Here is an 18,246-nt window from a genome sequence, read left to right as displayed (position 1 = left end):
ATGTAATCCAATTCAATACAATACAATTCCAATACAATACACCACACTACACCGCAACGTAATACAATACAATGCAATACAGTACAATATAATACAGTGCAACACAACACATACAATACAATGCAATACCGTATAATACACCACAATACAATACAGTACAATGCAATGCAATACAATACAACACAACACAAAACTTCCGCATGCTGGCAGAGATCGTGGTGGCACCCCCGCCTACCTTCCTGCAGACCTTTGCTGGCCGACTGTCCAAACCCAACGTCTCACTGGCCGCCGACTATTGCTGCATGGGGGAACAACCTCACACCCTCAGGTAAACGCAAGCACGCACGCATGCAACACATGCCTGCCCGCGTGCTCGCAAGCACACAAACAAGCTCGAGCACACATGTAATTGTATGTTTTCTTTATTAAACAACAAACAAAAAAACAAACAAACAAACAACAACAACAAAAACAAACAGTTTCAGTTTCAGTAGCTCAAGGAGGCTTCACTGCGTTCGGACAAATCCATATACGCTACACCACATCTGCCAAGCAGATGCCTGACCAGCGGCGTAGCCCAACGCGTTTAGTCAGGCCTTGAGAAAAAAAAAAGGTGAATAAATAATAGATAAGCGTACATAAATAAGTAAATAAATACATAAATAGATAAATAAATAAATAATAATTTTAATATGAAAAAGGTAGTAGTAATAATAAATAAAGAAAGAAAGAAAGAAGACAACTGATCATAAATAAGCAAATAAATGTAAAACATGAAGATACACATTCATACATACACCCACACATGCATAACAGATATGCACCAAACATGCAGTTTCACAGATATGAAAGCACAGTCAAATACACATAAACGTACATGAGCCCCAACACACACACACACACACACACACACACACACACACACACACACACACACACACACACATTACCCTGCACCTTCTCTACCCCCGTCCTCCACACACTCATTTCTAGGCTACGTATCGCAGCTTCCACGGCACACACACACACACACACACACACACACACACACACACACACACATGAACACTTACTTGTACAAGCACACACACATACGCCCATATCCCCCACCCCTAACTCCCCACACATATATACAAAGATATATATATATATATATATATATATATATATATATATATATATATATATATATATATACACCCGCACGTTCCAATATCCCGTTGCTCCCACAGTGTACACTCACATACCTCATCCTCAACCCCCCCCCCCTCCCCCCGGCACCCCCACCTCCCCCTCACACACGCACACACACAAACATACGCACGTGCACAGAACTCTTCTGACACTTGTGTACATTTACACCCTTGCGCATGCACAAACGCACTCAAACACACAGACCCACACATCCACACAAACACACACATACACACACGCACAGAGGCTGCCACTGATTGGCCGCAAGAGAAAAGATCTCTGATGCCAAAAACGTGGCGTCTAGTGTGTTGCTCAGTCTACTGTATTTGGAAAAGCCCACAGAGACTCTGTTCCGTTTTGAAGATATTTGCGCAATGTTGGTTTGGAAATGATGCCGATATTTGTTTGATTTGCAAAGCATCGTGCTCTACCTTTCATGTTCGACTTACGGCCACTCCCTCTCTCTGCTTTTATTTCTTTGAGGCGATCGATGGTGTGATGGCCTTGTACCTGTTCTTTTTGATATTCTTTGACTTTTCTGAGGATTTCCGATTTTCCTAGATGTAGGCCGCTCGTTGATGTTGCGTTACCAGCAAGTCTGTCAGCTCGCTCATTTCCCTTAACTCCTGCATGTTCCGGGCAGTATGACTATGTGAGTTTTTTAATCTGAAAGTTGCGCATTGCCTTATGCCACTCTGGGCTTCCCATTCCGTTTTCAATTTTCTGTATGAGGTTCATTGAGTCGGTTAGAATCATGGCAGGTTGGTTTCCGGGCGTGTGGATGGACGATAGCCACTGGAGGGCACGTGTCACAGCTTCAACTTCCATCGTTGGGCTGGAGGTTTTACCTAACTGTTTTTCCATTATGTTTCGCAGTGAATCCCCAACCCGACTGGTCTTTGGTGACTGAGCCATCTGTGTATATGATGATGCCCTCTTCTTTACTGTTTTCTTCTATGAGTAGCTTGACTTCCGCATCAGTTTTGCCCTCTGGCCATTCCCGACAATGTCTTCCTAGAGTGGGTGAAATGGCTGTGTTGAATAGATGGTTGAGGTATTCGGGGTTTTTCTCCCATTCTTTTGTTTCTTTCAGGTATTGTAGTCGGCATACTAGCTGGATTGTGTCTTCTGCTTGCCCCATCCATGATCTTCCTCGTCCTAGACGGCTGCCTTTTGGTTCTTTGACTGCGTCAAACAAACAAACAAAAACAAAAGGGCATTACAGTTGCAGAAGGTTCACCAGTCTTCACTGGGTGCCATTAAAAACAAAATATACTTCTAAAGTCACTTGCATTTGTGGTAATAAAATCACCCCCGTGCATACAATCTGTGAATGTGAACAGTTAAAAATATATTTGCTTCTTTCATTTACAAAATCTGCAGTGCCATCTGCTTCCATTACAAACATTTTGTATGACAATCAACTTGTGTTTGAAATAGTTTTGAGTTTATTTAGGAGCTCCATTAACTCTTTGTTGTAATTTTACTGGTTGACAAGTTAGTTGCTTTGTTTCATTTTATTTTATTTCATTAAGTTAGTTGCTTTGTTTCATTTTATTTTATTTCATTTGCTAATTGAGGAGAGAGGAACAGGGTGATGATTTGAGGAATGTGTGGGGTGGCGAAGGTGTTGGCTTGTCGTCTAAAATGACAGTTGTCGACAGACGTTAAACAAAAGAACGAACGAACATGCAATCATGCTCACTAGTGCAGATACGCACGCACGTATGCACACGGCATTCGGATTTACACAGCGTCGTTCACACTCATCCTTAAAATCAAATCTAAAAAAGAAAAACAACAACAACAACAAAACACGTTCCATTGCAAGCAGTCTCTAGAGGTATACTTGAGGAACTTCATTGCCTGTGTACAATCTATAGACTCACAACTGTTTCTATGTATGTATGTATAGACGGATGGGTGGATGGATGTATGGATGTGTGTGTGTGTGTGTGTGTGTGTGTGTGTGTGTGTGTGTGTGTGTGTGTGTGTGTGTGTGTGCTCTTGTGTGATTTGTATCTGACTGACGTGCTACTGAAAAGCGTTTTTGAAAGGTTTGAAAATGTACATCGTTATCATCATCACTCACTGATTTACACTACATGACTTCAATGCTCTTGTTGCTGATAACGATGACGACGACGGTTATGATGCTATGCTGTCTTTGTACTGATCACAACACTTGTCGGCTGGTGAAAGGCGTGGTGACGACAGTGGTGCTGTTGGCACAAAATGGTGACGGACATGATGACAGTAACACCATCATTATCATCCACCATCACCACCATCATCATCATTATCATTGTCATCATCTTCGACGTGGTCATCATCATTATCGCAGTCTTCGTCGTCATCATCATCATGGACATCACCAAGGTTACCATAACCACATTACTGTGCATAAACTCTGCTCATAAGGACAGGGGGGTGGTGAGGAGGTGTGGGGGTGAAGGGGAATGCTGGAGAAGGGATGAGGATGAGGTGGGGAACTGTTTAAGGGTGGGAGGTGGGGACAACAACACCGCCGAACGTCGACTTAAATGTTCACGACGACGACGACGACGTTGACGACGACACTCCACGTGCTACAAACTTTAACCTTGACCTACATTTCTCCTGCAACCGTGCTGACCAGCCCCGAGAAGGTCAAAGACATTGGAGCCCACTGGATCATCGTGGGTCGCGGGGAGAGGAGGAAGGCGGCGAAGGAGAGGTGTAAGGTGGGTGCAGTGATGGGGTGGCTTAGTGGAAGTGACATGTCCGCTCGGGCGCACTGGTTCAAATCCCTCACTCTACCGGTATTTTCTCTCTCGCCCCCTTCCCTCCCTACCTCCCATCCACTAGTCCTTTTGTAGTGGTCTGCTGAACCGGTTAGCCATTCGCATGAGACGATAAACTGATGTCCCGTGGTGTAGCATGTACTTAGCGCATGTGAAAGAACCCACGACCATGTCTGTGACCATACAATACTGTGTATGAGTGGTCCTTCTTTCATCCGTGATTTCTCACACACGTAACACAACTCTGTAGGACAAGTGACGAATTGTCATGGCTCAATGCTGGAGATGACTGTATGACTAGTGACGAACGGCACACACAAGAATGCTGTGACATGATAAAACTGAACCGTATTTAATGAATACAGAAAATGTTTCAACACAGGAAAGCATTGACCATGCAACGAATCAGCGCCCATGACTTAAAAATCGAACAGGGAAGATATACAGATACACCGAAAGAACAAAGACTGTGTGATACTTGTAACAGTTTAGAAGATGAGATTCACCTTTTAGAAAATTGTGTAAAGTATTTACAGACACAGATTCGTAATCGATATATATCGTCCAAATCCAAAACGTAGTAAATTGATCCTTCTTACAGAATTACAGCCAAGGCTGGCGAAATTTGTTCACGAATGTTTCTATTCTTAATATGCGCATGTTTATATTTCATTGTGTCTTATAGACTTTAGGTTTTGTGACAATAAAAAAAATATTCTACTCACACACACACACACACACACACACACACACACACACACACCACACACACAGAAATAAAAACCTGAAAAAATAGTGCCAAATTTCAAATGCGGATATCTCGGAACAGAGTTGATGTAGGTCTGTTTATGTGGTATTTATAAACTCGGGATATCAAAAGCTCTACAGAAAGATGTGATACACACATTATCCCGAAATGTCCATTTTTCGTCACTTTTGCAGGCTGCCCCCTGAAATAAAAGTGCCAAATTTCGAATGCGGATATCTAGGAACTGAGACGATGCAGGTCCATTTAGGTGGTATTTTTCGACTCGGGAGGTCAAAAACTATATAGAAAGATGTCTTACACATATTATCCCGACATGTCCATTTTCCGCCAATTTTGAAGGCGACGACCTGAAAAAATAGTGCCAAATTTCAAATGCCGATATCCTGGAATTGAGTTGATGCAGGTCTGTTTATGTGGTATTTTTGGACTCGGGAGGTCAAAAACTATACAGAAAGATGTATTACACATATTATCCCGACATGTCCTTTTTCCGCCAATTTTGAAGGCGGCGACCTAAAAAAATAGTGTCAAGTTTCAAATGCCGATATCTCATAACTGAGTTGAAGCAGGACTGCTTATGTGGTATTTTTGGACTCGGGAGGTCAAAAACTATACAGAAAGATGCCTTACACATATTTTCCCGAAATGTCCATTTTCCGCGAATTTGGAAGGCCGCGACCTGAAAGAATAGTGCCAAATTTCAAATGCCAATATCACAGAATTGAGTTGATACCGGTCTGTTTATGTGGTATTTTTGGACTCGGGAGGTCAAAAATTATACAGAAAGGTGTCTTACACACATTATCCCAACATCTCAATTTTCCATTAGTTTTGTAGGCTGTGACCTGAAGAAATAGTGACAAATTTGAAATTCAGGTATCTCGGACCTCAGTTGATGGACGTCTATTTCTGTGGTATTTTTGGACTCTGGAGGTCAAAAACTATACAGAAAGATGTGCTACACGCAATATCCCGACATGTCCTTTTTCCACCAATTTTGCAGGCTGCGACGTGAAAAAAAAAGAAGTAAAATTTCAAATGCCGAAATCTCGGAATTCAGTTGATGCAGGTCTGTTTATGTGGTATTTTTGGACTCGGGAGGTCAAAAACTATACAGAAAGATGTCTTACACACATTATCCCGAAATGTCCATTTTCCGCCAATATTGAAGGCATCGACCTGAAAGAATAGTGCCAAATTTCAAATGACGATATCTCAGAATTGAGTTGACGCAAGACTGTTTATGTGGTATTTTTGGACTCGGGAGGTCAAAAACTATACAGAAAGATGTGGTACACACATTATCCCGACGTGTCCATTTTCCGCCAATTTTGTAGGCCGCGACCTGAAAAAATAGTGTCAAATTTTAAATGCTGATATATCTCGGAATTTAGTTGATGCAGGTCTGTTTATGTGGTATTTTTGGACTCAGGAGCTCAAAAACTATATAGAAAGATGTCTTACACACATTATCCCGAAATGTCCATTTTCCGCCAATTTTGAAGGCAGTGACCCGAAAGAATGGTGCCAAATTTCAAATGCCGATATCTCAGAATTGAGTTGACGCAGGACTGTTTATGTGGTATTGTTGGACTCGGGAGGTCAAAAAAATATATAGAAAGATGTATTACCCATGCTATCCCGACATGTCCATTTTTCGTCAATTTTGCAGGCCGCGACCTGGAAAAATAGCGCCTAATTTCAAATGCGGATATCTCGGAACTGAGTTGACGCAAGTCTTTTTATGTGGTATTTTTGAAGTGGGAGGTCAAAAACTATACAGAAAGGTGTGCTACACATGTTATCCCGACATGTCCATGCGACCTGGAAAAATAGCGCCTAATTTCAAATGCGGATATCTCGGAACTGAGATGACGCAAGTCATTTCATGTGGTATTTTTGGACTCGGGAGGTCAAAAACTATACAGAAAGATGTGCTACACATGTTATCCCGACATGTCCATTTTTCGTTAATTTTGCAGGCCGCGACCTGGAAAAATAGCGCCTAATTTCAAATGCGGATATCTCGGAACTGAGTTGACGCAAGTCTTTTTATGTGGTATTTTTGAACTGGGAGGTCAAAAACTATACAGAAAGGTGTGCTACACATGTTATCCCGACATGTCCATTTTTCGTCAATTTTGCACACTGCGACCTTGAAAAATAGCGCATAATTTCAAATGCGGATATCTCGGAGCTGAGTTGACGCAAGTCTTTTTATGTGGTATTTTTGGACTCGGGAGGTCAAAAACTATACAGAAAGATGTGCTACACATGTTATCCCGATATGTCCATTTTTCGTCAATTTTGCACACCGCGACCTGGAAAAATAGCGCCTAATTTGAAATGCGGATATCTCGGAACTGAGTTGACGCAAGTCTCTTTTTATGTGGTATTTTTGGACTCAGGAGCTCAAAAACTATATAGAAAGATGTCTTACACACATTATCCCGAAATGTCCATTTTCCGCCAATTTTGAAGGCAGTGACCCGAAAGAATGGTGCCAAATTTCAAATGCCGATATCTCAGAATTGAGTTGACGCAGGACTGTTTATGTGGTATTGTTGGACTCGGGAGGTCAAAAAAATATATAGAAAGATGTATTACCATGCTATCCCGACATGTCCATTTTTCGTCAATTTTGCAGGCCGCGACCTGGAAAAATAGCGCCTAATTTCAAATGCGGATATCTCGGAACTGAGTTGACGCAAGTCTTTTTATGTGGTATTTTTGAAGTGGGAGGTCAAAAACTATACAGAAAGGTGTGCTACACATGTTATCCCGACATGTCCATGCGACCTGGAAAAATAGCGCCTAATTTCAAATGCGGATATCTCGGAACTGAGATGACGCAAGTCATTTCATGTGGTATTTTTGGACTCGGGAGGTCAAAAACTATACAGAAAGATGTGCTACACATGTTATCCCGACATGTCCATTTTTCGTTAATTTTGCAGGCCGCGACCTGGAAAAATAGCGCCTAATTTCAAATGCGGATATCTCGGAACTGAGTTGACGCAAGTCTTTTTATGTGGTATTTTTGAACTGGGAGGTCAAAAACTATACAGAAAGGTGTGCTACACATGTTATCCCGACATGTCCATTTTTCGTCAATTTTGCACACTGCGACCTTGAAAAATAGCGCATAATTTCAAATGCGGATATCTCGGAACTGAGTTGACGCAAGTCTCTTTTTATGTGGTATTTTTGGACTCGGGAGGTCAAAAACTATACTGAAAGATGTGCTACACATGTTATCCCGACATGTCCATTTTTCGTCAATTTTGCAGACCATGGCCTGGAACATGTGTTGCACATCTTTCTGTATAAAAAAAATAGTGCTTGCTTTCAAATGCGGATATCTCGGAACTCAGTTGACGTAAGTCTTTTTATGTGGTATTTTTGGACTCGGGAGGTCAAAAACTATACAGAAGATGTCCTGCACATGTTATCCTGATATGTCCATTTTTCGTCAAATTTGCAGGCCGCGACCTGGAAAAATAGCCCCTAATTTCAAATGCCGATATCTCGGAACTGAGTTGACGCAGGACTGTTTATGTGGTATTTTTGGACTCGGGAGGTCAAAAACTATACAGAAAGATGTGCTACACATGTTATCCCGATATGTCCATTTTTCGTCAATTTTGCACACCGCGACCTGGAAAAATAGCGCCTAATTTGAAATGCGGATATCTCGGAACTGAGTTGACGCAAGTCTCTTTTTATGTGGTATTTTTGGACTCGGGAGGTCAAAAACTATACAGAAAGATGTGCTACACATGATATCCCGACATGTCCATTTTTCGTCAGTTTTGCAGGCCGCGACCTGGAAAAATAGCGCCTAATTTCAAATGCAGATATCTCGGAACTGAGTTGACACAAGTCTTTTTTTGTGGTATTTTTGGACTCGTGGGGTCAAAAACTATACAGAAAGATGTGCTACACATGTGATCCCGACATGTCCATTTTTCGTCAATTTTGCACACTGCGACCTTTAAAAATAGCGCATAATTTCAAATGCGGATATCTCGGAGCTGAGTTGACGCAAGTCTTTTTATGTGGTATTTTTGGACTCGGGAGGTCAAAAACTATACAGAAAGATGTGCTACACATGTTATCCCGATATGTCCATTTTTCGTCAATTTTGCACACTGCGACCTTGAAAAATAGCGCATAATTTCAAATGCGGATATCTCGGAACTGAGTTGACGCAAGTCTTTTTATGTGGTATTTTTGAACTGGGAGGTCAAAAACTATACAGAAAGGTGTGCTACACATGTTATCCCGACATGTCCATGCGACCTGGAAAAATAGCGCCTAATTTCAAATGCGGATATCTCGGAACTGAGATGACGCAAGTCATTTCATGTGGTATTTTTGGACTCGGGAGGTCAAAAACTATACAGAAAAATGTGCTACACATGTTATCCCGACATGTCCATTTTTCGTCAATTTTGCAGACCATGGCCTGGAACATGTGTTGCACATCTTTCTGTATAAAAAAAAATAGTGCTTGCTTTCAAATGCGGATATCTCGGAACTCAGTTGACGTAAGTCTTTTTATGTGGTATTTTTGGACTCGGGAGGTCAAAAACTATACAGAAAGATGTCCTGCACATGTTATCCTGATATGTCCATTTTTCGTCAAATTTGCAGGCCGCGACCTGGAAAAATAGCCCCTAATTTCAAATGCCGATATCTCGGAACTGAGTTGACGCAGGACTGTTTATGTGTATTTTTGGACTCGGGAGGTCAAAAACTATACAGAAAGATGTGCTACACATGTTATCCCGATATGTCCATTTTTCGTCAATTTTGCACACCGCGACCTGGAAAAATAGCGCCTAATTTGAAATGCGGATATCTCGGAACTGAGTTGACGCAAGTCTCTTTTTATGTGGTATTTTTGGACTCGGGAGGTCAAAAACTATACAGAAAGATGTGCTACACATGATATCCCGACATGTCCATTTTTCGTCAGTTTTGCAGGCCGCGACCTGGAAAAATAGCGCCTAATTTCAAATGCAGATATCTCGGAACTGAGTTGACACAAGTCTTTTTTTGTGGTATTTTTGGACTCGTGGGGTCAAAAACTATACAGAAAGATGTGCTACACATGTGATCCCGACATGTCCATTTTTCGTCAATTTTGCACACTGCGACCTTTAAAAATAGCGCATAATTTCAAATGCGGATATCTCGGAGCTGAGTTGACGCAAGTCTTTTTATGTGGTATTTTTGGACTTGGGAGGTCAAAAACTATACAGAAAGATGTGCTACACATGTTATCCCGATATGTCCATTTTTCGTCAATTTTGCACACTGCGACCTGGAAAAATAGCGCCTAATTTGAAATGCGGATATCTCGGAACTGAGTTGACGCAAGTCTCTTTTTATGTGGTATTTTTGGACTCGGGAGGTCAAAAACTATACAGAAAGATGTGCTACACATGATATCCCGACATGTCCATTTTTCGTCAGTTTTGCAGGCCGCGACCTGGAAAAATAGCGCCTAATTTCAAATGCAGATATCTCGGAAATGAGTTGACACAAGTCTTTTTTTGTGGTATTTTTGGACTCGTGGGGTCAAAAACTATACAGAAAGATGTGCTACACATGTGATCCCGACATGTCCATTTTTCGTCAATTTTGCACACTGCGACCTTGAAAAATAGCGCATAATTTCAAATGCGGATATCTCGGAACTGAGTTGACGCAAGTCTTTTTATGTGGTATTTTGAACTGGGAGGTCAAAAACTATACAGAAAGGTGTGCTACACATGTTATCCCGACATGTCCATGCGACCTGGAAAAATAGCGCCTAATTTCAAATGCGGATATCTCGGAACTGAGATGACGCAAGTCATTTCATGTGGTATTTTTGGACTCGGGAGGTCAAAAACTATACAGAAAAATGTGCTACACATGTTATCCCGACATGTCCATTTTTCGTCAATTTTGCAGACCATGGCCTGGAACATGTGTTGCACATCTTTCTGTATAAAAAAAAATAGTGCTTGCTTTCAAATGCGGATATCTCGGAACTCAGTTGACGTAAGTCTTTTTATGTGGTATTTTTGGACTCGGGAGGTCAAAAACTATACAGAAGATGTCCTGCACATGTTATCCTGATATGTCCATTTTTCGTCAAATTTGCAGGCCGCGACCTGGAAAAATAGCCCCTAATTTCAAATGCCGATATCTCGGAACTGAGTTGACGCAGGACTGTTTATGTGGTATTTTTGGACTCGGGAGGTCAAAAACTATACAGAAAGATGTGCTACACATGTTATCCCGATATGTCCATTTTTCGTCAATTTTGCACACCGCGACCTGGAAAAATAGCGCCTAATTTGAAATGCGGATATCTCGGAACTGAGTTGACGCAAGTCTCTTTTTATGTGGTATTTTTGGACTCGGGAGGTCAAAAACTATACAGAAAGATGTGCTACACATGATATCCCGACATGTCCATTTTTCGTCAGTTTTGCAGGCCGCGACCTGGAAAAATAGCGCCTAATTTCAAATGCAGATATCTCGGAACTGAGTTGACACAAGTCTTTTTTTGTGGTATTTTTGGACTCGTGGGGTCAAAAACTATACAGAAAGATGTGCTACACATGTGATCCCGACATGTCCATTTTTCGTCAATTTTGCACACTGCGACCTTTAAAAATAGCGCATAATTTCAAATGCGGATATCTCGGAGCTGAGTTGACGCAAGTCTTTTTATGTGGTATTTTTGGACTCGGGAGGTCAAAAACTATACAGAAAGATGTGCTACACATGTTATCCCGATATGTCCATTTTTCGTCAATTTTGCACACTGCGACCTGGAAAAATAGCGCCTAATTTGAAATGCGGATATCTCGGAACTGAGTTGACGCAAGTCTCTTTTTATGTGGTATTTTTGGACTCGGGAGGTCAAAAACTATACAGAAAGATGTGCTACACATGATATCCCGACATGTCCATTTTTCGTCAGTTTTGCAGGCTGCGACCTGGAAAAATAGCGCCTAATTTCAAATGCAGATATCTCGGAAATGAGTTGACACAAGTCTTTTTTTGTGGTATTTTTGGACTCGTGGGGTCAAAAACTATACAGAAAGATGTGCTACACATGTGATCCCGACATGTCCATTTTTCGTCAATTTTGCAGGCCGCGACCTGGAAAAATAGCGCATAATTTCAAATGCGGATATCTCGGAACTGAGTTGACGCAAGTCTTTTTATGTGGTATTTTTGAACTGGGAGGTCAAAAACTATACAGAAAGGTGTGCTACACATGTTATCCCGACATGTCCATGCGACCTGGAAAAATAGCGCCTAATTTCAAATGCGGATATCTCGGAACTGAGATGACGCAAGTCATTTTATGTGGTATTTTTGGACTCGGGAGGTCAAAAACTATACTGAAAGATGTGCTACACATGTTATCCCGACATGTCCATTTTTCGTCAATTTTGCAGACCATGGCCTGGAACATGTGTTGCACATCTTTCTGTATAAAAAAAATAGTGCTTGCTTTCAAATACGGATATCTCGGAACTCAGTTGACGTAAGTCTTTTTATGTGGTCAAAAACTATACAGAAAGATGTGCTACACATGTTATCTCGATATGTCCATTTTTCGTGAATTTTGCAGGCCCCGACCTGGAAAAATAGCTTCTAATTTCAAATGCGCATATCTCGGAACTGAGTTGACTCAAGTCTTTTTATGTGGTGTTTTTGGACTCGGGAGGTCAAAAACTATACAGAAAGATGTGTTACACATGTTATCCCGACATGTCCATTTTTCTTCAATTTTGCATTCCGTGACCTGGAAAAATAGCGCCTAATTTTAAATGCGGAAACTATAGAGAAAGATGTATTACACATATTATCACGAAATGTCCAATTTCCGCCAATTTTGAAGGCCGCGACCTGAAAGAATAGTGCCAAATTTCAAATGCCGATATCTCAGAATTGAGTTGACGTAGGTCTCTTTATGTGGTATTTTTGGACTCGGGAGGTCAAAAACTATACACAAAGCTGTCTTTCACATATTATCACGAAAGGTCCATTTTCCGTCAATTTTGAAGGCCGCGACCTGAAAGAATAGTGCCAAATTTCAAATGCCGATATCTCAGAATTGAGTTGACGTAGGTCTTTTTATGTGGTATTTTTGGACTCGGGAGGTCAAAAACTATACAGAAAGATGTCTTGCACACATTAACCCGACATTATCATTTTCCACCAATTTTGAAGGTGGCGACCTGAAAAAATAGTGGCCATTTTCAAATGCTGATATCTCGGAATTGAGTTGACCTGAAAAAATAGTGTCAAATTTTAAATGCCGATATCTCTGAATTTATTTGATGCAGGTCTGTTTATGTGGTATTTTTGGACTCGGGAGGCTAAAAACTATACTAATTTTGAAGACCGTGACCTGAAAGAATAGTGCCAAATTTCAAATGCCGATATCTCAGAATTGAGTTGACGTACGACTGTTTATATGGAATTTTTGGACTCGGGAGGTCAAAGTATACAGAAAGATGTGCTACACACATTATCCCGACATGTCCATTTTACGTCAATTTTGTAGGCCGCGACCTGAAACAATAGTGTCAAATTTTAAAAGCCGATATCTCGGAATTTAGTTGATGCTGGTCTGTTTATGTGGTATTTTTGGACTCGGGAGGTCGAAAACTATACAGAAAGATGTATTATACATATTATCCCGACATGTCCATTTCCCGCCAATTTTGAAGGCATGACCTGAAAAAATAGTGTGAAATTTCAAATGCCGATATCTCAGAACTGAGTTGATGCAGGACTGTTTATGTGGTATTTTTGGACTCGGGAGGGAAAAACTATACAGAAAGATGTCTTACACATATTTTCACGAAATGTCCATTTTCCGCGAATTTTGCAGGCTGCGACCTGAAAGAATAGTGCCAAATTTCAAATGCCAATATCTGAGAATTGAGTTGACGCAGCACTGTTTATGTGGTATTTTTGGACTCGGGAGGTCAAAACCTATACAGAAAGATGTGCTACACACATTATCCCGACATGTCCATTTTCCGCCAATTTTGCAGGCTGCAACCTGAAAAAAATAGTGTCAAATTTTAAATGCCGATATCTCGGAAGTCAGTTGATGCAGGTCTCTTTATGTGGTATTTTTGGTCTCAGGAGGTAAAACTATACAGAAAGATGTCATACACACATTATCCCAACATCTCAATTTTCCGCCAATTTTGTAGGCCGCGACCTGAAAAAATAGTGACAAATTTGAAATTCAGATATCTCGGAACTCGGTTGATGCAGGTCTATTTCTCTGGTATTTTTGGACTCTGGAGATCAAAAACTATACAGAAAGATGTGCTACACACATTATTCCCACATGTCCATTTTCCGCCAATTTTGCAAGCCGCGACCTGAAAAAATAGTGAAAAATTTCAAATGGCGATATCTCGGATCTGAGTTGATGCAGGTCTATTTATGTAGCATTTTTAATCTGGAGGTCAAAAACTATACGGAAAGATCTCTTACGCACATTATCCCGACATATCCAGTTTCCGCTAATTTTGCTGGTCGCAACCTGAAAAAATGGTGCCAAAATTCAAATGCCGATATCTCGGAACTGAGATAATGCAGGTTTGTCTATGTGGTATTTTTGGACTCGGCAGGTTGAAAACAACATGTCAGAAATGTGACTTGTATTTGCGGCAATGAAATTACCCCCATGCATATCATCTATAATCAGTTAAAACCATATTGACCTATGTCCTTTACAAAATCTACAGTTCCATCTGCTTCCATTTGAAATGCCTTATATGATAATCAAATTTATTTGAAATAGTTCAGAGTTTAATTTGGAGCCCAGTTGACTGTGTGTTGTGATTCTACTTGTTGACTAGTTAGTTTATTTTATTTCGTTTATATTCTTTTTTTTTTCAATGCTAATGTGTATGGGTGGTCCTTCTTTCATCCGTGATTTCTCACACACGTACCAGAGCTCTGTAGGACTAGTGACGAACGTATCGTGGCTTAATGCAGGAGACTGGTGACCAGATCCGAGCAGCGCTGGACGCGGGGCTGAACGTGATGGTGTGTGTGGGAGAAACGCTGCAAGAGAAGGAGCTCTCTCAGACCCAGGACGTCCTCCACTGCCAAATGCAATGCATCGCTGGTCAGTGGAGACACGGCATTCATTCTCTATCACTTTTTGTTTATTTGTTTGTTTACAACAACAACAGCAAGAACAACAACAACAACAACCAGTGTTGTGTTGTTGTCTTTGTGAAATTCAGGCTGCCCTCCCCAACGCAACCCTTGTCTCCCCCCACTGCCCCCCACTCGCCCCCCCACATCTCTTTGTGTTTGGTTTTGGTTTGTTTCTTCTTTGCAAGTATATTTGCCCTTCTGTCCGATACGAACTACAACGACAGCAACAATGACAAATAGCCTGCTTGTTCTTCCCTGGTGTCTCTCAACAGCTGGCTCAGGAAACGCGTCAGCATTCTCACTGAAACTCGCGGACGGTTTCACTCTTGGGGTTGTTGTTTAAATACTCATGCTCCATCATCACAAGCAGCCTGTCCATTGATGCCCAGATCTTCTTCTGCGTCCGTGGGCAGCAATTCCCACACTCTCTTGTTTGTACGAGTGGGCTTTTACGTGTGTAAGCCTTTTTACCCCGCTATTTAGACAGCCATGCTCCGTTTTGAGGGGTGTGCATGCTGGGTATGCTCTTGTCTCCATAACCAACCGGACGCTGACATGGATAGCAGGATCTTTAATTAACGTGTGTATTTGATCACCTGCACGCGTTTCCACACGAAGGGGGTGGAGACACAAAATCAGGTCTGGACATACGTTGACCTGGGAGATCGAAAAAATCTTCACCAGGTGCGCCGAAACCGGGGATCGAACTCAAGAAACTCGGGCGAGAATCCAGCGCTCTTAACATTCTGCCATCACACCCGTCGATGCTCAGATCAACGGGAAGGCCGCCATTATCATTGGGGCGCTCAACAAGAGAGTTAAAGAACTATACCCCCACAGAAAAACCTGAGCGTCTACCAAGCATGCGCACCCTCATAATTGGCAGAGACGCGTGGACGACCCACTCCAGACTGAAGAATCACCTCATTGAAAATAATTAACTGTAATACAAATTTTGATGTGTTAGTCTAATATTCCTATTATTAATTGTGAAATGTTTTGTATGTGCTTGTGTTGCACCATATGAGGGAAAATATGCAAGTGGGTGGGTAAAGGGCAATGTGTAATTGTGTCCGAGAATTTGTGTTCAGTGGTGTGTGTGTGTGTGTGTGTGTGTGTGTGTGTGTGTGTGTGTGCGTGCGTGCATGATGTGTCTTTGTGTGTGTTTGTGTGTCTGTGTCTTCGTCTGTGTGTGTGTGTGTGTGTGTGTGTGTGTGTGATTGTGTCTGTGTCTGTGTCTTTGTGTGTGTTTGTATGTTTGTGTCACTGTGTCTGTGTGTAAATGTACGTGTGCGACTGCGTGCATTTCCACACGCTTTCATGCACATGCACATACATGCATTCATTCCCATCAGCATCAATAAGTACATTACAGTGTTACATGTCTGTCTGAGTGTGTATGTGTGCGTGCCTGAAATCTGATTGAACGACACCGGACGCGAATGATGAGCATGCAGTGACAGCCGTCAGTCGGCGCTACCCAGGTAGGCAGCCTGTTGTGCAAATGACCCCGTATTTGTAAAGCGCTTGGAGCTTGGTCTCCGATCGAGGATAGGCGCTATATAAGTATCCATATGATTCATTCGTGAGCTGGTACTTGGTTGTATTCAACAGACAACGTGGAGGACTGGAGCCGGGTCGTGGTGGTCTACCAGCCTCTGTGGGCATTATACACGTGCAAAAGGGTCATGCCTTTCGAGGTGCAGCTCACGCACAAAGACCTACGCAACTGGTTGGCTGACAACCTGACCCCAAGCATCGCCAGACACACCAGGATCATCTTTGGAGGTCAGGCCTTGAATTCAGTGCGAGCTATCTCCCCAGCAACTAAGTCAATGTTAGGATTTCTATGTGCGAAATTACGTAAATATATAGCATGCAGACGCAGTTATTGACTTCGTGGTATATCATAGTGAGAAATCACAAATGCTTTTTTTTTCATGTTGAGGAAATATGGTTGTCATTGAAAAGGATTTTCTTTCCCGCTACACACACACGCGCGCGCACTCCGTTTACCAGCCAACCAATAACATGCACCAGCAACACCATGTACTGTCTTCTTGCCTGTCTTTCGCCATCTGTTCCTGTCTTCTACTCTCCTTTCCTCTCCGTTGTTTTCGTTGACGTCTGTTTCCTCTTTCTTCCTGTGTGCTTCAGGATTTGTGAGTGGCAACCACAGTTCAGAGATGGCCATCAAAGAGGACATAGATGGTTTCCTGGAGGGCGACTCCTATCTTTCCAACGACTTTCTCAGGATCGTTAACGCGCGAAAATAGATGACACTTTTTTGTTGCTGGTTTTTTTTTTGTTTTTTGTTTTTTTGTTTTTTGTTTTTGTGTGTTTTTCATTTTTATTTTTCATTTTTTATTCATGTGTAAAGAAAATTAAGCATCGTCAATGTAGCAGCTTCTGAGGATGGCCTTCAAGGTGTCTTTGTATCAAGGCCTTCCTTCGTCAAGGAAGACCAGGCTAAAATCGCCCCACACGCGTCACAGAATCTTAATTGATAAGAAACGTCTGTAATTCATGTCTTGTAAGTCTTGTGTCTGCTTTTGTCAAATTTACATTTATTTATTTACATTTTGTCCAGGAAGTATTAAAAAGTCAAAAAGTGCGTCCGTGCGTACATTTTGAGCACCAGCAAACATTACCGTGTTCCATAATCACTCCCCACGCATTTACGGGTGCAAGGGAAGTGAATCTGGCATAATGTCCACATAAATCATGTCCTCTCCCCTTTTAGTAAATTGAAAAATATGAGGAGGGGAGTAATTCTGGTATTATGCCTCCTCCCCCCCCACCCCACGGCCCAAAACCTATTACAAAGCTGTGATTTAAGGTGAGTAATTCTGTCCTTAAGCCTGTTTATCCCCCCACCCCTTGATACTAAGATCGCAAAAGATGAGGGGGGTATGTCTAGCCTTACTCCCCAGCGACCAAATTACTTAGCTCACTGTGGGTGAGGAGAGTCATTCTGGCATTATGTACATATACACTTCACTCCCAACACTAACCCCACCAAAGGGGAGGGGAGTGATTCTGGTAAGGTCAGTGTATAAGCCCGTATACACAAGAACAATGTTCTGTGCTCCTTTAAGGAACATGAATAAGATCGTGAATGTGTGCAGCAAAGTTGTGGATGGGAATCAGAGAGCAGCTTGAATGAACTGAACATCAGAATATGACAGAAAGCCACATGCATTTCAAGTGACAACAGCAAGTATTCTTGTAAACTATGACCATCTTCTACCTTCAAAGCACATGCTTATCAGTTCCGAATTTCAGATAATG

The 18,246-nt window shown here is 41.8% G+C and overlaps 1 protein-coding gene across 1 annotated transcript; it reads left to right on the top strand.

Annotated features, from left to right (window-relative positions):
• The first annotated feature begins 200 nt into the window (after window positions 1–200).
• Window positions 201–17,231, top strand: LOC143301769 (uncharacterized). The gene is made up of 6 exons (XM_076616159.1): window positions 201–328; window positions 3,833–3,917; window positions 13,921–13,923; window positions 14,788–14,920; window positions 16,570–16,743; window positions 17,113–17,231. Exons 1-6 carry the CDS (start codon window positions 201–203, stop codon window positions 17,229–17,231), a joined length of 642 nt encoding a protein of 213 aa, XP_076472274.1.
• Window positions 17,232–18,246: the final 1,015 nt, after the last annotated feature.

Source organism: Babylonia areolata, chromosome 28, assembly GCF_041734735.1.
Source record: "Babylonia areolata isolate BAREFJ2019XMU chromosome 28, ASM4173473v1, whole genome shotgun sequence".
NCBI classification, from domain to species: Eukaryota; Metazoa; Mollusca; class Gastropoda; order Neogastropoda; family Buccinidae; genus Babylonia; species Babylonia areolata.
Note: the sequence above shows the minus strand (reverse complement) of the source record. Positions and strands in the feature narration are given on the sequence as shown.